Source organism: Brachycentrus maculatus, unplaced genomic scaffold, assembly GCF_059751285.1.
Source record: "Brachycentrus maculatus isolate JH-2025_06_01 unplaced genomic scaffold, ASM5975128v1 h1tg000067l, whole genome shotgun sequence".
In the NCBI taxonomy this organism is placed as follows: domain Eukaryota; kingdom Metazoa; phylum Arthropoda; class Insecta; order Trichoptera; family Brachycentridae; genus Brachycentrus; species Brachycentrus maculatus.
Window position 1 is genome coordinate 1,526,156 of NW_028280821.1, and position 22,770 is coordinate 1,548,925.

At 29.4% G+C, this 22,770-nt stretch overlaps 1 protein-coding gene across 1 annotated transcript in view; it reads right to left on the bottom strand.

Moving 5' to 3' along the window:
* Nucleotides 1-22,770, bottom strand: part of LOC148311341 (putative G protein-coupled receptor CG31760) — a 269,803-nt gene that overhangs the window by 204,765 nt on the left and 42,268 nt on the right. Inside the window, exons 3-4 of the mRNA XM_088256792.1 lie at nt 20,936-21,059; nt 16,621-16,764 (exon numbers count right to left, since the gene is read on the bottom strand). Of these exons, the coding sequence (XP_088112918.1) occupies nt 16,621-16,764; nt 20,936-21,059 (268 nt within the window). The remainder of the gene's footprint in view (nt 1-16,620; nt 16,765-20,935; nt 21,060-22,770) is intronic.

Genomic DNA, 22,770 nt, shown 5'->3' on the forward strand with positions numbered 1-22,770 from the left:
GAACTGTTCTGTGTTGAAAAATAATGAAACTGTATTATATTTCTGGGTAGGTGTACAAATACAAAGGACTGTGATATTAAAGAATATGGTTTTATGTCTTTTAAGAGTTTAAATTCTTTTATTTAACATATAAGGACGTGGTAGTTTTAAAGATTAACATTTTGACATCTCAAAATAAATGTAGAAGAATATGAAAGTCTATTATTGAGTATTGAACCGGTTAATTACCTGTCAAAGGCTGGTTAAGTGATCACTTTATACACGTGCAATATTCACCTTTCTTCTCATGATTGACGATATGAACTAATATGTACTGTGTCATGATCAATATATTTAAGAGTTCCGAAAATTTGAGAAATATGGTTGTCAGTCATGAGGAGAATGATGAATATTACACGTGTGTAAAGTGATCACTTAACCAGCCCATGACAGGTCATAAACCTAATAAATACTCAGACTACCATACACTTCTTCATCTATGTTGAGATGTCAAAATGTAAAAAATACTTCTAAGTGAAATGGAAAACACAGATTTGTGAATAAGTATTTGGACTCACTCAAAAATGTTGTGTTTTAAGTATTTGTTTAAAATTCATAACTTATATTCGTAAAAAAAATCGTATTTTCAACAAAGAAATTACGTGGTTATCCCAAAGATCAACACTGAAAGGATATAAAAACCTTGACGGAATATAAGGGCATACGAATAAGAGAATTTTTAATATGCAGTTTGTAATAACCTATTGTGAAAAATTATAAAAATCACGATGACTCAGACGCATCAAATTCTTTATAATTGTACAAAAAATAATTCCCTGATGATCTAAATGCGAGAATTATTAATTTATGTATCCCTAAAAATGTACAGAAATTATGACAACGTACTTGCCAAAATTATGTATGAAAAGGGTTTGACGTTTTTACCATGTTTTAATAAAAACAATTATATTGTTTTTATTAAATAGTCATAATTTAAACCTTTTTATATGGTGACTTTGCACATACAAAATAGTTGATATAATTTTCAGTGAAAAATTGATAATAATTACGACATAAATATGAAAATTAATTTGTGAAAACACTTGCGGTAAAAACGTTTATAAGTGTTCGAATGGTAATACAAGAAAAGAATGGGAATATATAATAGAATTATAAAAAAGGCTGAGATGAGCATTACTGATTGAATTTGAATTATTAATAAAAAATTGTGTTAGTAGGCAGTAGAGGTAGGTAGTAAGGTAAGCTGTTACTACTTAGTAAGGTAAAGTAGGTTCTTATTTATTATAACTGCTGACAGTTGGTAGAATTCCATATTGTTTTATCTTTTTTTGTTTTGTTAATGTAATGTGATGTTTATTATTGTTAATGTAAATATTGTTTACTATTGTTTTACATATTTTTTTTTATATTTAAGCTGTACAATTCCCGAATAAATAAAATAGAATAAAATAAAATAAATAAATATTGAATTGTTGGGTAATACATCCAAAATTAAACACGGTTATTAGTTTGAATTGTGCTTTTATTTACATTTATATGATAATATAAGACGAAACGCGTCATATATTATTATATACAACATTTTGAGTGTGTCCAAATACTTGTTCACAAAATCTGGATTATCTCCAATTACAGGAGTTATTTTCATATTATTTTTTGACATTTCATCAAAGATGAAGAAGAATATGGAAGTCTGGGCATTTACGGGGCTTACGACCGTCATAGGCTGGTTTGAGTGATCACTTTACACACGTGTAACATTCACCAATTCTACCCATTATTGACAACCACACTACTCAAATTCTTCGAAGTTCTATATATATGAACCAATTTAGAAACTTAGTTCTTGAATCACTAGAACTTCACTAGAGACATCTATTGGTGAGATGTAAAGAAGCTTTTTTATTAAGCAGAATTTGAGTAGTGTGGTTGTCAATAATGGGTAGAATTGGTGAATGTTACACGTGTGTAAAGTGATCACTCAAACCAGCCTATGACGGTCGTAAGCCCCGTAAATGCCCAGACTTCCATATTCTTCTTCATCTTTGATGAAATGTCAAAAAATAATATTATTATATAAGTATAGGTAAATAAAAATAGAATTCAAACTAATAACCGCGTTTAATTTTGGATATATTACCCAACAAATCAAAGTAAGTACTGGTTGCGTTTTTAAATAACACGCTGGTACGTTAGGAGAATAGTTTTCGACCTAAATGGAAGGTACTACACCTCTGCATACATTAATACGTATAAACATTCAATCACAAGCGATACTGGAGAAATGGAGCGACATTGTGACCAACGGACTAACGGATAAGTCAAAGGATCTCAAAATATTATTTCCATAACAAGATCCCTTTGGTTAGCCACTGGTTAGCAAATATTATACGAACAAAGAGTGAACAACAGGCTCTGGGAGACTAAAAACAGGACTTACTAGTACTAAGAAAACTACTAAACTTTAAAGGAAAACCGCATGCTAAGCCACGCCAAACAACCAACGAGATAGTGAAATAACTGAACCATCCTTTTGAAGTTTAAAACCGCTCTTATGAATACATTTTTAAAATTATAATATTTTTTTTTTATTAAATTAATTTTTATTTTGATATTGTCTGAGCATTTTTGTGTCCAGTTTATTTGAAAATTTTACATGTATAAAAATGTTTGAATGGGAATTTTAAATTAAATGTTTGTCAATACTTAATTATGAAGTTAATTTTTAAGTTACTAACAAAGCAAGACGCCGTTTCCCCACAGAGAAAAAAAGTTAATTAACATTAATCTGTCACACTGTTTGTAAACAATATTCACGTCCTCCGCGTGCATGCTTTCCTCATATATACCCGCCGATTATTATTATGTTTTATTGATTTTCAATTTACGTGTAGTCAAAGCTAGACCCAATAACAGTGCATATATCGCTCACTCCTTTCAAGAACGTCATAAATAAAAAAAAACCTCAATTTTTAGGTGTGCATGTTTTCGGAATGCCCAGAAAATGTGCTATATTCCAGCGAAAGAGGCATATTTTTAACTTAATATTTACCCGCTACAGGGCAGAAAGTGTTGTTTTTGCATTTTGAAGAAAAAGTATTGTATAATTATTTTTTTAAATATACTAAATATTTTTCAAATGGAGAAAAAACCTTCAGGTTTTACCTAATAAGTTCTGATGCACAGTAAAAAGTTCAGTAAGTGGCTTGATATTTATTTTTAATACATTGTATTACATTTTTTAACTTTAAAAACATTCTCCTGAAAAATCATGTATTTTGATTTATGACGTTCTTGAAAGGAGACTGGATATGTGCTTAATATAAATAAGGTAGAAACGTAAAATAAAAAACCAACAAAAGGAAGTCAATATACAAAGAAAATAAAAAGGAAGAAGACAAAACAGGTTCGTCAATATATAAGTTGTCATTTAACTCAATTGGAGAGGAATTTCCTTTATTTGAAAATCCCAAAGTGAAAAACATCACCTTTCTTGGTAGGCTCTTCTGCAAACCAGTCATCCTTCCAACTGAAATTATTAATGGTGAATTGGAATCCAGGAAGATTACATGGATTATGATGCCAGCCTCTTGCATAATTATTCTGTACATAGAAGTTAACACATATTTTTTTTTATCAACAAGTAACATTTTTTTCTACTTCTTACCCATATTCCAATCCATAGGAAACTGAATCGTAATGTGTATAAACAGTACATACAAATATTGCACATATACCTCGTTCACTGTAAATATTGTAATATGTTTCGTACATAACAAACTGCATCATTTTGAGGAATATTATACACATACGTATTTACGTAGTTCCGAAATTAGCAAGATTACATGGTTGTTGTTTTTATTTTGAGGTAACCTACATAGTTGAAACAGCAAAATATGTGATGCAGACAAAGTTATTTATTAAGTATATTGCGTTATTTAGTGAACAGAAATATTTATTAATCATAATATTTTTTTAACGTATTTATGATAGTGATCACTTTTACCAGCCTATGATGGTCGCAAGCCCCGTCAATGCCCAGACTTTCATATTCTTTGTCATCTATGTTGAAATGTCAAAAAAACTCTCATTGGAGATAATCCAAATTTAAGAACAAGTGTTTGGACACATTTAAAATGTTGCAATTATCAGAAATATTAGAATCCTCTAAGAGGTGCTGGTTCGATTCCCATGAGGGTCAAAATAAATTGCAATGATTTTTCTGTTTAATGATTGACTTTATTTATTATTTTATTTAGTATCACCTTACATTCATGTTATAACCGATCACAATAACACTGCATCGATGCTATACAGTGCTTTATTAGCCGTTTGATGCAGGTGAAGTTAAGAATGATAAAATAATGACTATTATGAAGGTATTTTTAGATTTGGCTTTTAATATGTAAAACTAAGCTAACTACCATTTAATTTAAGTTTTAAATGTTAAACCAAACACTGATTTTTTGGGTCTACTAAGATGTATTTGATTGTTAAAAAAACATTATAAAAATCAATTTTATGACAATTGTTTCGCCTAGTTGTAGCATTTTTAAACGAACGTCTTATCGAATGCCGAAACATTTGTTTATACATGCCATAACTAGGTGAAACAATTGTCACAAAATTGATTTTTATATATATTTTTTTAAACAACAAAATACAACTTGGTAGATTTAAAAAATCAGTGTTTGATTTAGCTTTTAATATATAACTTGTGAAGGTAGATGCTAAAGGAATATAAAAAAAAAACAAATGATTTATTTCCTGTACTTATAAAACAGATAGATGAAGGTTTCCTGCGTATTAAAATCACAAAAAATGTGATTCACCATGTAAAAAAGGGGATTTTTTAATGATTACATTAGTAAAAGCCTAAAGGAGTGTAAGTAACACTTTAGGTTATAAAACGGCGCTTCAAATGAACGTGTGTTTATGAATAACAACGCACCAGGGATAGGGTCGTTAACGAGGGTTGCTTGTCTTAATATTTTGTCATCAAACATCCAAAATGATAATAATTATCATTCTCTTTTGTGAATGCTAAATAAAAGGGAATATGGGTCGCGAGGGTGTATTAACCAAATACTTTTTCATTAACTCGTGAGTCTTTGTAATAAGAAGCTTTTTGCCGACGAAACCCTGGTTCATTTTACATAAGCGAGAAAGATTTTGAATCCGGCAGCGGATTTAATAGTTAACGAAAACAAGGTCGTTGAAAAACCACGCAAGCAAATATTTTTTAATATTTTTCATACATATTTACTTCAATATTTTCGTAAGAAGGTAAGAATACGATTTGTTTCATTATTATTCAAATCTACTTATATATTCGGTCGGTAAAATAGAAAACATACAATTTTACAGTTTTTTTACGGTAAAATATAAACATTGTTTTTAAACCACCATTATGTTTGTTTTTTTTTTTGGAAATTTACTTAAACATATGGGTATGTACTTTTGTACATATATCTAACCCTGAAGATGAAAACGAGCTTGTCTTAACTAGTTGAAAAAAGATGTTTAAAAATTAATGTGGTAAAGTCTGAATTTAATTTAGTAAAGTTTATAAAGTGTGCCATAAAGTCAGCAAAAAAAAATTACCAAATTTTGTTGACAATTATATTCAAGTAACCAAAACAATGCGTTTATTCACAACTTAAATAAATATTTTTTTTTAACAAATTTAATAAAATGGCTAATCATTAAGTAAATGATATAAATATAAAAAAAAAAACAAAATAAAGGTTATATTTACTTTGGTCTCCTTGGCAATCGAACCCGAGACATCCAGCATGGCAGCTTAATGTGGTAATCACTGCACTTTTTAGGCGGACGAAGGCGGACCTCTTCATTCATGTTGAGATTAAAATTTGATATATGTGTCCGAAATATCCGTGATCTGTGATCCGAAATCAATGTAGATTTGGGTTTGCATAATCAAATTACACGGATTGAAGAGATAAGATCAAGGTTATATGTGCCTGTCGTCTCCGCCTTGTATGGAAGTGGTGTGACGTTATCGAGACATCCGATCAGTTTCACCTGCCGATTGGAACACAATAATATGTGGGTCACGTCTAGATAAACGTACGCAAGTTTGCGTAGTTTGTAATATAAAATAAAACTTTTACGCAAGTTAAGTGAATTGGATTTTCGCGAATGATCGTGTTTGTAATGTGTCAAAGTATTTATATACTTTAACTTCTTGTACATAATAATTGTACCATACACCGGAGGGCTTACTGTTAAGTACAAATACATATCTTTCAACAAACAAAAAACATTCAAATAATAGCGTTTAAAAGTTTGAGCATCTTAAATAATAGAATTTCAAAAATATGCAATGCAATTGAGTAAATATATAAAAATACTTAAGAAAAAAATTAAAGCTTAAATCTTGAAAACATTAAATCTTGAAAAAATAAACAAAAAAGAGACTGTTATACCATTTATTATATAACATTAAACCACAAGTATAAGTCCCTCTCCAAGCACAAGAGCTCAGTCTCTTTTTCGGAGAGGCACAGCGAATAGAAATATAAAAGTTTTCCATATGTATAAATGTTTCAAATGTATTTTGTTATAAATAAATATGTAAATATATTAAATAAAAAAAAAAAAATTGAATAAATAATTCAAACAAAAAGTATTCAATGAACTGTAAACTTATGAAAGCAAGGAATGCAAGGGAAGTAGGATCAGCTAAGGAGGGAATGGAGAAAGGTAAAGAAAAGCATGGAAGAATGATATAATGGACAGGTAAATGATGTGCGTAATTACTATCACACCGCTTTTCCGCAGGGGTAGGCAGAGACAACATAACACTACACCATTATTCTTCTTCTTCCATGCTCTATCCCAACTTATCGTCTTTGTAGACTTTCAGGGTCAGGTCTCCTTGTCCCCAGGTTTTAGGTCCTTCTATCATATACAACGTCACTTAATCACATAAAGTTAAGAAGCAGCCGAGTACAAGAAATAAATGTTAAAAGTTGAAAAATCGTTAACCTTGAGATAGTTGACAATCCTATATATTTTCACGCAGGAATAAATAAAGTGAAAACATTTTGAATTATTTCAGCGTTGATCTGTTCATAAAAACGAAAAGAAAACACATTACGGGTATTAAAATAAAAGTTATATAATTCAGAATTTAAAACGTGCAGAAATAGGATATTCGCCCTGATAACAGAATAATCGTGGGAATACTGACAAAAAACGTTAACTCTAAAATCCCTGTTCGAATAATCCCTATTATCTAAAGCATTTATCCTGAATACAATACCCGCTATTAAATTTAAATTTAAATTTACTTTTAAAACCACATGTAGGTATATAACATTTCAAACTACTTAATGTATTTTGCCAGTTTATAGAACGTTGAAAACTTCAATATGTATCATTTAGTCGAAAGTGCATATTTTCGAGTAGAAGTTTTTTGCCAGTACACCCACGACATACGTACACAAACGACATTATTCAACCCAGATGGTCACAGTCAAAGAAAAGCAATTACTCCGTGTATAAATTTCCTCTCCGAAATAATTGTATAGGCGGCAAGCCGAAACAGCCGGCTATTTACTCTAATCAAAATCCCCGCTTAGCACTCTCGATAGCTCGCCAAGATTCTACGAGATTGGTATAAGATATCTATCAACAGGGGTCTAAGCACATACTTAAAACAGACATGATCCTCAGTTGGGGGGAGGGTGGATAGGGTAGCGGGGCGGGCGGGAGACCAGATACGCACTCGGGCGGGCGGCAGTGGGCGAAAAAAAGAGAAATTTCGCTCAAATGTAATTTCAATAAACGTTCATGGCGGATGCTCAAATCCCCGAAATATGCGGGTATACGTGTGTAAGAACACGCTAAATGTGTATTTACGGTTTCGTTTTCCGCGTAAAAATGATTTCCGTAATGTTTATTTCTTTAAATTGTTAAATCCCGGGGTTCTTTCATATTATAACACCCAATATTTGATAAATTCTCAGATATAAAATTCAATAGAATATCGCGCGCACGTTGAATTTCCAATATTTGAGAATCATTCAATTTGAAAATATGTGCGGATTATTTTCGCAACATTTTTAGTGTCTTCTAATCTTTGTTCATACATTTGGATTTTGTCTACGCAGATTATTTTTTTATTGATATCTCGACAAAAACGAAGAAGAATATGGAAGTCTAGGTATTTACAGAGCTTACAAGCTCTCATAGGCTGATTCAAGTGATCACTTTTCTTACATTAAAAAAATATATATAATTAATACACCTGTAAAAGTTCAATAAGGTCTTGGCTAAATACAAAAAAAAACAAACTCAACTCAACTACAGATAGTGCCGAGAAGTCGCGTGTGAAAGAATGATTCAATTGAAGAATAAATACAACTTTCAAAATTTGAGTAGTGTGACTGTCAATCGTACAAAGAATTATGAATGATACACGTATTAAAGTATTTACCCGCCTATGACAGTTCGTAAACCCTGTAAACACAGACACATTCTTTTTCATTTATGTTGAGATGTCAATACAACAAATATTTTCGGTTTGCGTTAAAACGGTAAACCGTTTACTTATTAAGTTTTTTTGTAATTGTGTATATCCGTACTCATAATAGCGTATATACAAATAAAGCCATCAATAGTAAGGTAAAGGAAAGGCAATTGAGATAGTATGGGTACAAAGGACTCAAAGCAAGCGTGAACCAGCAATGGATCTTTCTTGAAAGACATCTAGAGGAAGAGCAAAAAATTATAGAAGCTACAGAAAGATAACATGATTCGAAGGCATGGCCTTGGTGCTATGATAGAAGGACCTACAACCTGAGGATGAGGAAAATTTACCCCAACAGTCTACAAAAACGATAAATTGGGATGGGACCAGGAACAAGAAGAATACTAGTTTATACAAGTTGTACAGATGTTACTAAAAACAAGTGAGGTTTCATGTATGAAAGATTCATCATTTGCAGATCGATAGATGAGGATCTTCTGAGTGAACGGATCTTTCCGACCCTTACTGCCTATCCTGATTAACTGCGGACTAAAACCGAGTATACTCGGGCTATTATGGATAGTTTTCTTCTTTTTAAAGTAGGTGCTCGATGGATGTAAGCGCAAACGTGAGTAACGATATTGGATTTACTAAATCGTTTAAGTTGGAATATTATTAAAGATGGATGATTCATCGCGGTTAATATTTGGCTAGAAACTAAAGTAAAGCGGTGGTCCGACCCTGCTTGCGGTGGTCCTAATGCCTCTATTATTTGTTAGTTGATACCGGCGGGCGGTTAACTAAGCGCCTAATCCCCGAGGCTTCAACTAAATTTTTCGTCAGTCTATTTTCTTGCATAATTGGGGATTAGCAGGGTTAAACGCGACTTCAAATTTCAACGTTTCCTTTATGCCGTCCGCGCCGGAGTGAATGCCGTGTTTCGTGATTATTTCAAATCCCGGTAAGGGTATTTCAAGCTCTTAATGCCGAACATTCAGTTGAATTTATTAAGTATCAACGGAAAGCTTCAATTGTTTTTATTTAACCCTAGAATAATACCTATCGATAAAATTACGTCGGCAAAATGACGATTCCTGGAAAAAACGATGTTCGCGTCGTTTTGCGCTCCCTGTTTCTTAATATTTTTCCAATTTTATTATAACGTGATCTCTTAAACCCGAAGAATGTTACAATAACTTTTAAAATATTTTTTTTGATAATAAGTATTATTTATTTCCGTTGTATTTCTATGATGTATTTCTTACAAATGCTAAATAACATCGTTACTCGTAAGATAGTTTATGGCGATTAACTCTGTCTATGGCGGACACCACGCTTCTTAAAAGCGACTGTACATAACGTTGAATTTTTATTTTTTGCATTGTTTCATAGATTTTTATTATTCTTGTTGCTTTACAAGTATTGAAAAATTAATAATATCAGAAGTGTGTGCTTTTTACAATTTTCTTTTCAATTTAACCTGACTGAGCCACAGCATGGGGTGGGTGAGTACAGCTAGTAATAAATAAATTCCACGAAAGGAACTCAAAATAGAAGTAGGTATGTTCATTAATAATCTGTCCGAGTTTCACTTCCTATGTACTAGAATTGAGTATGAGATACCGAAAAAGGGATAATATTTCAACAAAACGTATATGTAATATAACAAAATTTAGTCTATAAATACCTTACTCACCTAAGGGATCTTATAACATTATTATATAAGTTCCTGCAAATGATGAAGGTAAGTATATTAGCAATCACGAATAAAAAGGTAGGTATATTTATATCACTGTATACATGTATACTTTGGACGAGTATGTTCTAGGCTGTTGATAATGTAACCAGGTATACAATACCAACACCTATATATTAGTTATATTAATATAAACAAACATGTAATGATAGCGTGAGGGATGTTTATATTAATTCTTGTTGAATAATATGGGTAGGATACGTGTTGTATCAGGGTATCAGAAAAGGCAAAGGGAGTATACCCTTACCCATGGGATAAGAATAATCCTTCCCCAAATGCGAGGACGTTGAATAAGGGGAGTTTTCTAATATCGTATCCATCTAACAAACAAAAACACGCAGTTTATTACGAAGGCATTTTACATATTAATTTGTTTCGAGCACATTAATATCAAAAATACCTGTGGGAGTATTCAAAGGGAATAATTAAATTCGTATTTGACGAGGAAATGCGAACGTACATAAATTTGAAGTTTGAATTATTGAAATGAGTTCGGGTCTGAAATTTGGCCATAAAGGGTAAAGTTTGACCGCGCAATTACGTTTCGTACTTAAAATTTTCGTACAGATTTTATTTACCAATTAAATTTTAGAAACGATGATGAAATAATATTTTGAGAAAACAGGTTATAGACAATACTAAAAACTTATTTGATTAATTTTCATATTAAATACAGTTCGTAAACAAATTTATAACGTGTTATTGATTAAAATAATATCCGTACCTCGTATATATGTATGTATTTAAATATACTCGCTAATGCCTCGTTGTGACTTAGTCTAGTTAGAAGAAAGAAAACTAGCACACATTTCTTTTATGTTTAATTTCCCTGTTACATTCAATGAACCATATCCAATGGTCTTGGATTCTTTTCAATTTCAGGTAGTTATTTAAAGTTTTGGAAGTATGGTTGATAGTAGCCATATCTGTTAAGAATTGAAAAAATATGTTTAAAATTAAATATCATAAATTGAACAAAGTTTAAAAAATATATCTAATGAAATTTAAGACTTACGAGTTCCGACTGCCCCAAAGTTTGGTAAAAAAGTAATTTTGAAAACATTTTATCGAAATATCAATATCCCGGAAGTTTCGAAAAAAAAACTTTATTAAATTTGTGATAAAACGTTTTTCGACAAAACAGATTATTCTAGAAAAAAATAAAAAAATATTTTTGTCCCTAAGTATGATTTCACAATAACCCACGGTAAAAATTCATTAGTAAAATATAAAATATATTCTAAGAAGGATCTGTTGAGTTCGATATTCATAATTTATAAAAAAAAAGAAAATAAAACATTATTTCTTAATGATCAAAATACGAGTACAATGAGACAATTCTTTCTAAACATTGATTATACTCGTGTTCATATATATACATCGAATGAAAACTAAAATAACAGTAGGTACCTACTTATTTTCAACTCGTAAAAAGTACCAAAATAAAGAAAAAGTAACCACAAAAACACTATGCTAACGGTGCAAATCCAATGCAGCGGCAGCAGCAGAAGTAAAATTTTACTTAATATTTGTAAAACCGATATAATAATACCCAATGATACAATATATTTTGAAAATTACACCGACCTCTTTTGAGATTTTTGTGATCAGAGTTATTTTTTTTATTAAAAAAATATCCTCTTTCATGTCTAATAAAAATTGGGATAAAATAGTAAATTAACGTGAATTAAGTCTTGACGTACAGTACTCCCAAACTTTTAAATAAATAATGAATAAAGGATCGCGTTACCCATAGTAGGTAGTCACCGCTGCATAGGAATTCCGCCTAGAAGTCTCATTAAAAAAGTAAGTTGGTATTGTGTTTGAAGTTTCAGTGAAATATTAATAAGCTAAGCTGAGGATTGTCCGCTACTCAGCCAACTGAAAGGAAACGTTTTTTGTCTATATTTCAGGAAGGAAACGTTTTTTGTTTATATTTCAGAAACACAAGCATATTCAGTGGAGAGTTACATAACAGTTAATTAAATGAAAAATGACGGATTGGGTGTGGAACAAAATAAGTAATATAAGGTTTGTATCCAATTTTGGTTTTGAATATATTTGTGGTAAAATGTTTAAGTGCATATTCACATTTGATCATGAGAATCCCCTACTTTTCACATTTTATCTTTAAGATACTTTAAAATGATGTTGTGCATTTTAAGTTTTTATTTTTATTTTTATCAATTTTAATAATTCATATTTCATAATTAATATGTAACTTTGTTTTAAAATCACTATAAAAAATCACAAAGTTAGTGATTCAAATATAAATTAAATTCATATTTCATTAAGATTTTATAATTTATTTAGATGTATTAGTATATCGCTTTATTATAAATTAAATCCCCTATTAAAAAAATACTTTACAGAATGATAAACAGTTGTATAAAATGCCCCAAAAAGTTAAACGTTAATTCGAGGTTTGTATACAGGGGGGATAAACGAAGATAATATTAGAATATTTATCCGGCGCCTGTTTTCAGGCAATCTGCATAGCAATTACACTTTTTAAGCGATCATTTACAAAAATTACTCCATGATTACCGTAGTTTAAGAAAATTAATTCCTTTCCTCAAACCGGCGGTAGTTATTTAATCGTTAGTCGTTTGTCACAGTTGGTAATCTTTTACCTACAGCGTTATTTTTCGTTTAATTTAAACTGAGGACATAAGCAAAGAAGTCGCTTTTTGCGTGGAGTTTCCTAAAATATTATTTATGTATTTAGAATATATTCTGCCGCATTTTTTTCAGGATGAAATTTTTAATTTTTTAAGCGAACAATTAAAATGAAAAACCACAAGGTTGACAATTTAAACGTAAAATACAAAATATTTGAAAGTAAAATGTAAGGTTTTTTTTTATTCTGATTTATCGTGACTTGCTTGAAAATTCCAGCGTTTTAGGAAGGATCGTTTTATTTTCTTATGTCTCACGTACAATAGAAAGTACTCTGTTTTGGTATGCATGAGATCTAAGGCATGTCTTCTGACTATTTCTAGAATAAAATAGAAGATTTTCCGGGAATACGTAGCACTTGACCTGACTGTCAATTCGCAGTACCTCCTGGTCGCATGATCACCTTGCCTTTATTTTTATGATCGAAATAAATCAAATGTCATTTATCATTTCGTTTTGCGTAGAAATATCATGACAGTCACTTCTTGGAATCGTGTCTTAGTCAGTGTGAAGTCAGTTTTATTGCCATTTTGTTTTAGTTTAAATTTATTTTGATATATTATTAGGTAAATATCACCACTTTGTAAAATCTATTTTGAAACCTGTTTCAAAATAAAATTTCAGAGTAATTTATAATGATGCAGAACGCACCAAAACACGACACAATGTTATTATTATTTTAATTTGTTATTATTATTTATTAAATACTAGATTTTTTACGCTAAGAATAATAACTAACAAATTCTCAATAAATAACAGTACAGTCCGTCAAAATTCCATCCAATATATAAAAAATATTACAATCCAAATATTTAACAGTACTGCAATATGAATGTTCAATAAAAAGCAGAACTATGAAGGTTTCACGAATACATAAAGTGATTATTTTAGCCAGCTAAATATGGATATTAAGGCTCGAAATGTTCAAATTTTAATTTTTTTCGTATTATAATAATTGATGCTTTAGCTTTCCTTCGTGTTGAAGTCATAAAACAACCGATAAATAAGAAAAATCAATTAATAATTTATGGACTATTTTAAACGGAGTTCTGGTACTAACTAAGAATAAAAGTAGACTGAATGCAATAAAAATGCGTTCAATAAGACAAATACCTGACAAAAAATATTTTAAGTAAGTTCGAATTGTAAAAATGGGATGAAAATTATCAAAATAATAAATAAGTGCGTTTAGATGGTTTGGACACGTAAAACAAATGTATAAGGAAAAAACAGTAAAATATACATATGAGACACATTTAATTGTAAAAAAAGCAGTAAAAGACCGAATAAAACTTGGAATGATCAAGTTCTTCCAATATGTGGGCGTGGACATGTCAGGAAATGGAATAACAGTCAAGTAGGTACGTATAAATAGATGCATTAATATGGAAGAGGCGAATAATATTTGCAAAGACAGAGCAGTGTGGCGTTTTATTATATCTGCTTACCCAAACGGAAATGCGGTAAGATTATTAGTTAGTTAACGTTCAAAACCTTTTCCTAAAAAAATCCCCATTTTTCCATTTAAATTTTCATAAATTTCTTGCGAAGATAAGTTTTTACATTCAAAATGTTTGCTTGTATTTTTGTTATATGAAACTCTTGAATATAAATGAGTAAAAGTTCTTTTCTCGATAGATTTATGGAGTGCGTGATTCGTTTGCTTAATCTAGTGACTTAAACTCGATTATCTAGAGTGGCTCCCAGTCCTAAACAGATAAGTGGAAGAAGTTAGTTATGGATAATTTATTTGTGTACTTAAAGATTTCCGATTCAGATGTATTTTTTGAACTTGAAGCAAAATGATTTTGACTAATGCTAACAAAATTATATTAACTTCTTAACTAATCATATCCTTATACAAAATTTAAAATGATTATATATATTGAATATCAAAAAATTAATAACCGTTATTTATGTAAAACAAAAATTTATTGTAAAAGTGAAATTGTATCAAATATTCGGTATGCAAAATTGTAGGTTGTACAAAAGATTGAAAATATAAGATTACTCATATGCCAGAAAGTAGGAAAAAGGCAAAGAAATGGAAATATTTGATTTTCTCGTTTGTTGTAAAAGTACTTTTGGTTTATTATTTTTTGTTAATCTTTCACGTTTCATCAATTCTTAGCTCATTCATTGAAAATGTGTGTGTGTGTATATATATATATATATATATATATATATATATATATATATATATATATATATATATATATATATATATATATATATATATATATATATATATATACAAATATATATATATATATTTATATGTATATATGTATATATATATATATATATATATATATATATATATATATATATATATATATATATATATATATATATATATATATATATATATATATATATATATATATATATATATATATATATATATATATATATATATATATATATATATATATATATATATATATATATATATATATATATATATATATATATATATATATATATATATATATATATATATATATATATATATATATATATATATAAAAATGTCGTAATTGAGTAAGTTTTTACAGGCACGCTCGACTGCGAAACTGGCCAATTGCAAAATAAATTAAGGAAAGGATTATTTATATTTGGTCTGGGTGTAGGTGATGTTTTTTTCACATTTCATTCCCTATTTTTAATAATATCTACAGATTAGCCTCCAAAAGTAGAGGCTTTGCAGGTTGTTTCTTTAAAAAAATATTCAGCAAAGAAATTAATTATTTTATACTAGATTGAAGTTAGCTGTTTTATGTTTTAAAAAATTCTAATATGGAAGCAAAAATTAAAAAAATTTCTTCAAATTTTAACGTTAATTCGAATAAACATACTTTTTTAGAAGCACTAAAAAACAAACCAAGTTTTTTACCCGCCACAGTGGCGTTCTTTTCAAGTGAAAGTGAAATATTTAATAGCTAATAAAACGATAAATCTGACCTTCTTCAATCTTGACTGTTTGGCAGTTTAGTTGCTGATAGTGTTTTATTGATTTTCATGCTGTGAATAGTTTTTCTTCTTATCGGAAAAGAAATGTCACGACCATTCAAACCGCGTTGAAGTGTCAATCACTACAAGATAAATTGATTTGAGAATGATCCATCAATTTTCAATTCAAAAGATTACAATAAAAATTTATTTAAAAAAAAATACATGTCTTCCAAATCAACGGATTTAAAAATAAACGTTACAAATAATTTTTCATTGAATCAAATATACTCAAAACAGAATTACATATCATTGATAGAACTACATGTGAAAAGGGAGGATATTTTACTTTTTAATCTGAAAATTATCGTCGTCGTTTTTTTTTTTAATAATTTCATTTAACAGTAATTTATAAATTTTACACACAGGTTTGGAGGCAGATGTAAGACATCAAAATGAAAAAAGTTAGTTTTCGCGCTACCAGGAGGATATATAATCATAATACGTTATTTGATGGTAACTTCAGTTCAAAAAAATATAATACACGATTTTTGGTAAAAATGGATTATTTATAATTAATTCAATATTATGAAATTAAAATGCATATTATTTCTCTATTTTGTTCAACCGATATATTCAAGAACCATCTTCCTCGGTTTCAATATAAGCATCAGTGATGAAATTATTTAATAAATAATTTGTAAGAAAATAATATTCTATCAAAAAACAGACTTACCATCATAAGTTTCTCATATTCCTCTTCAATGACTGTTCCATTGTAGAACCTGTGATCTGCTGTGATGTCAGGAAAGAAGAATCCCCTTCTGCATACACACTTGTACGATCCTCTTCTGAACCCAAGACCGGGGAGGGGAACACACTAAAAGTTAAAGAAAGAAAATGTTGTTGTATTTACAATATTTTGAGTGTGTCCAAGTATTTTTCACAAATCTGGATTATTTCGAATTATAGAAATTATTTTTAACATCCCATCAAAGACAAAGAGGAATATGGAGTTTTTTCATCTCACCAATCTCTAGTGAAGTTCTAGTGATTCAAGAACAATGTTTCAAAATTGGTTCATTTGGATATATAGAACTTCCAAGAATTTAAGTAGTGTGGTTGTCAATAATGGGTAGAATTGATGTATGTTACCCGTGTGTAAAGTGATAATTTAAACCAGCCTATGACGGTCATCAGCCCCGTAAATGCCCAGACCTCTATATTCTTCTTCGTCTTTGATGAGATGTCATATATATTTATATAAACTCAGTAATTCATATATTTTATGTCAAATAAGTATTATTAATAATATATTATAGATTTAGTATTATTATTTAAATCCGTGTTCTGATTTAAGGTTCCCAGTATTTCAACTAAAGTTTAAAAAATAATAAAAACGATGAAATAATAATGAATTAAAAAAATATTTATTGTATTTTATTAGGGAAGAGACAGGCACTTTTGATTAATCGAAAAAGTAAGGATGCGCTCAGAAATAAGGAAAAAAGCTTTAGGCTCGTAAAAAACACACATTTTTCTAGTGTATTCTTTATCTTTGCGAATTTCATCAACTAAAGCGAGTTGAATGTACCACGTTATGTTTGTAAATGTATACGCATAATATCGTACATATATAGAAATAAAATAACATCGTTACTTACGTTATAATGTTTCTTAAGCGCTGAATTTTATTTAGGTTTTCATTTAATTTGATAGGAAGTTTTAATCATTTAAAGTGAAAAATTGTGTAGCAAAAAAAGGCGTTTCGAAAATTCTCTTTTTCGCTTAAATCATTAAGGAAAACGATTTATTCACGCGCAAACGTAAAAGTATGGGATCACTTATTTGTGATAAATGGCCGACTTTTCAAGCATTTGTCTTTTACTTAACTTTAAAATATGGAATGAAATATTCTTTCGTGATTTGTTAGAATCTGAGAATTTGTCCGATTTCCCCGGAGAATATAGTCAGCATCCGCCATCTAATCCATAATTGTCGACTAGTCATTATTTTAGGAAATAAAAGCTTTTTGTTGGTTATAAAAGCATTCTATGGTTTATACACACAGACATCTTTTGTCTTCTAACGAGAACTGGCAATTTGAGTACCGAGATGTTTTCAGTAATAATTGAATAAAAGGCAACTTCCATGAATATTACTTATTAAGGTTTTCAGAAAGTTGATATTTTTTTCTTTTTCACTCGAAATTATTATACATTTTAATCAACGTTTAATTTAACAAATTTGAGATTTTAATGATAAATGATGAATATTTATGTTGATTTTTTATATTTTTGTATTATTTATATAAAATTTGTTATGTTTTTAACACAAATTATACCTTACTTCTGTTTTATTGTCTGGATTATTTTAAATTAAACCTTTTGCTAGATTTTTTTTTTGGTAGATACAAATTTTACGTTTAAGCCTGTTTGATTTTTGTATTTAATACTATTGTTAAGCTTGTTTCAGTTAAACTTACTATACTATAAAAATATAAATTAAGTATTTTTCTTAGAAGCAGCGTACTACAAACAAAGTTATTTAAAGTATTATTTTTATTATTTTAATAAAATATAAATTATTCTCCCATTTTCTTCGTCTGAGGTTTAAAACAAAACTATTTTGTTTGTTGAATTTGAAACAAATATATCTACACCCTTTACAGTACGTATTCAATAAAAACTCGTTTGTGAAAATATATCTTTTTTTGAAATTCAGTTATTCATTTATTACATGTCAAACAATTATTTGATCAGTCATTCGGTGTAATTTTTTTCCAATTATACATATTTATAAACAATAAAGCCTCTTTTTTTAAACGGCTATATATGGTTTTAACTTTGAACAGAATTACTAATTTGTTTTTAGTTGGAAGTATTTATTGCTTCTCAGCAATGAGCCCAGCAATGTCTGTATGTACATATATATTTTATACAATAAAAATGATTAAAAATTGAGAAAAACAGGATTCAAAACAAAGTCTCTAGATGTAAGGATCATAACATATGTGCGTGTTTAGATTGTATCCATTGAACTATATTCAGTTGGTACATTAGCATAATTTCGTTGTTTGCTAAAACAATCATAATATTATCAGAAAATTACCAATAGACTACGATGAATATCTGATAACCTTAAGAATACATTAGAGTATACATACATATCGTATTATTGTAATTTAGAAAATATTTATAGTATATGTTACGAAACTCCATAACTAATTCTTTCCATTATAATTTTTTTTAAACCCTTATCCGCACCCCAATGATGCATAGGGCACTGCGTCATATAAACGCTGTGTTATCTTGATCGTTTACACATGAAGGAAAGGTGATTAGCCCTCTGCTTCAGGTACCAGTCCAGGGTAATAATATTGAATAAATATTACAGTGAGAAAATCACATATTTATTTTACCCCCCTTCGGCTAGTGTTTGTCGACTTGTCGAATAACAAAGATAAACAGTTGTAATTATTTGCTCAGTTTTAATATAATTTTATGTTTTTGTTATTGTTTATACTTATATACAAGAAATGTACCCTTTAATTTCAAACGGCTGTATATGTCTCTAATTTTGAACAGTAACACCAGTTGGTTTTTGTTTGGTTGAAAGATATTGATTCTCAGCAATGAGCCCGGCAACATATGTATGTATATAAGACATAAATTTTATATAAGAAGATTGATAAATTAAAAAAAAAAAACTAAAAAAAAATCAAATATTCGGTAAATTATTGTTATACTTATTTGTTAAAAAATGTCGAGAAGTGTAACTTTTACCATAATATTATGGTATAAATATGGTATATTGGCATATATATGGTATATTGACATGGCCAAACAATGTTATTTTTATAAATTGATAGCTTACATGATTTTTTGATTTGTAAGAAAATGAGAATGGTGACAATAAATGCGAATAAACATGTGGTCGTGATTTATGGTACGGCGATCAGAGATGGCACTACAATCCAACTTTATGTGACAACAGAGGTCTCCCACGTGACCAAATGAAGTTTATAGAAGTTTCTGCAGAGGACCGATCAGTTCCCATCTACTTCCGACCGTCCCCAAGACAACTCCACTCAATAATTCTAACTGCTTCCATGTAGTTCGATTACTTGATGTCAAGTCTCAACTGAACAAATACACTACTCTGTTTTATTATGTACTCGTAAACGCACTCGTAAAATAAAATTTAAGAAATATGTGAAATTTAACGAAATAAGTAAATAATGATTTTCAACAAGTTAAATTAAATAACTTTTAGTGCTCAACTCAGGAGTCGGAATAATCAGCGGATATGTACATATGTATAAGGAGATTCGTGAATGTGAAACATTCAAAGAATGTTTAAAGACAGATAGGTATGGCTTTATATTCTGTTTGCCTACCCCTGTGGGAAAGCGGCGTGATGGTTATTCAGTTACTTACTTAAATATTCTTCAAATCCTTATCTACACTCCAATGGTGCATAGAGCACTGCATCGTATTGACGCAGTGTTATCTTGATCGTTACTTACATGAAGGCAAGGTTATTACTCCTGCGCTTCAGGGACCAGTCAAGGGTAATATGAAATAAATATAACAGTGTAAATAAAATCACTTATATTTATTTTCACTCCCCTTGGGAATCGAACCTGGGACCTCCAACACGGTAGTTAAATACGCTAACCATATAACTACAAAGGCAGACGTCCTAGTTAAACTAATTAACTCACTTAAATATAATGATAAGAAACTCCCTGCCACCCTAATAACTTAAATCAATATTGGATTTTTTTTGCTATACATATTCCCAAACAGTTTTCTGATATCTTTGTGCGTTTGTATGGTAATATTTTCATGACAAAAAATATATTGTTTGATATTTATTACTAAAGAGAAGTTAGTTTTTTTTACATAAAAAAAACCCAATTAATTTGTAGTTTTTTTCCCGTCAACCTTCATAGGCATGCCTGTTAGTAGACCAATTTATTTACTGAAAATAATCCCCTACGTAAGAATAATATTCGTAAGGACAATATTGAAAAAATATATACTCACATCAGTAGTCCTTTTTTTGCATTTGTCAGTCCCGGCGAAAATGTTGATTTGAGAACCACCAGTTTGAAGAGGACATTGATCAATGTCTACCCGACGTAGATCAATGTCTATACCACTTGTTCCCCTGAAAAAAAACGAAATCATACTTTATTCTGGATTCTACATTAGGAGCATCTCGTTCATATCAATGAGAAAATGTATTTTAAGAAAACGTTAAGAAGATTTTATTTTTAGGCAAAGTTTACTTTTATTGTATCCAGTTGAGGATACAATAAAAGTAAACTTTGAAAAAAAGGAAGGAATGCAAGGCTGAAATTAGTATTTTTGATAACATAAAGAAAGGTGTGTTGAGATAATTTGGAAATTTGAATCGAATAAGATGAGAAAGAAAAGTTTATGAAACTTATGAAACCAATGGGATCAGATCGTGAGTCAGTAAAATTGGCAGGAATACATGAGGAGATACATGACTGAGGAAATGGCGAAGATTGTTTGCGAAAACAGATAAGTATGGCGTTCTATTCTTTCTGCCTACCCATATGGGAAAGCAATGTGATAATTAGAAAGGGAGTTATTTATTATATAAATAAAACTTTGAATTGATTGACTATAAGGATGACCTTTGATATAGAATTACCTGTCGTTATGGATCAAAACGAAACCGTATATTAAATTTATGCTAATAAAAAGCATAAATAATGAATCATACTAAATCGACGATATGAAAAAAAAATGTTATAAAAATTTAAAGGAATTACGAATGCTTTATTTAAATAACCCAAATCTAATATCTTGAAAACACGAGACTTAAAAACTTTTTCTATACGGTTGTTTGAATAATCTAATAAATAAAATGGTACATTATACAAGTTGAATGTTGAATATTAGGTACGAAATTATTAAGTAAGTTGTAAATTAAGAAAAAAAAAATGCTTAATGAATGCTTCTAAAAATGTTCACTCGGAAGTTTGAATAAAAAATGCTGATCATTAAGGAGAAAAGAAAAATGAAGGTAAATACAATAAAAAAAATCTTAGAAATTTAATTTCAAAAACACATTTTTCTCTGAAAACTTTCGTTCCTTTGACGTAATTAAAAACATCATTAGTTTTTATGTATGGTTTCATTAATAATATTTTTTAAAGAGAATCTTAAATTATAATTAATTATACATTTGTAAACAAGTTTGTCATAATGATTAAAGAAAACACTTGTTTTTTACCACTTGAGTCAACTCAAGTGGTAAAAAACAAGTGTTTTCTTTAATCATTGTAACATGTCTTACCACGAAGTTAATGCCGAAACAATAAATAAAATAAGTTTGTCATATATTGGAGGGGTCTAAATGAAATAACAAGACGATTAAAAAAGCAGAATATATTGGCAGGTCCATTAAAATAAGGAGTAATATGGTCATGGTTTCACAAAAAAAAAACAAATGAGGTGAGTCTAAACTCTCGTTTTTTTTACATAGGGTTCATTACTTATACGATGAGAGCCAAAGAACACGATTTTATATTGCTACTGCATTTGAGATATCACAAAAATGGAGAAATATGTAGGACCTTCCGGTCCCAATGCCACATAAACCTTTCAATTTCGGAAGACTTCAGCCTTAAGGAGAGAATCAGCGCGTTTTTTTTTCTGAAAAAAGGTTCTACGATTTTTTGGACGCAAACAGAAAAAAAGTTAGTTAAATCAGACATAGAAAGTAAGTGATGGTCGGTAATATTTGATACCCACGATAATAACGATAAACCAAGCTTCTTAAAATCAATCGAAAAATTATATACAAGTAAACTAACCTTTTCAATGGTTCATAGGGTGCTGCATCA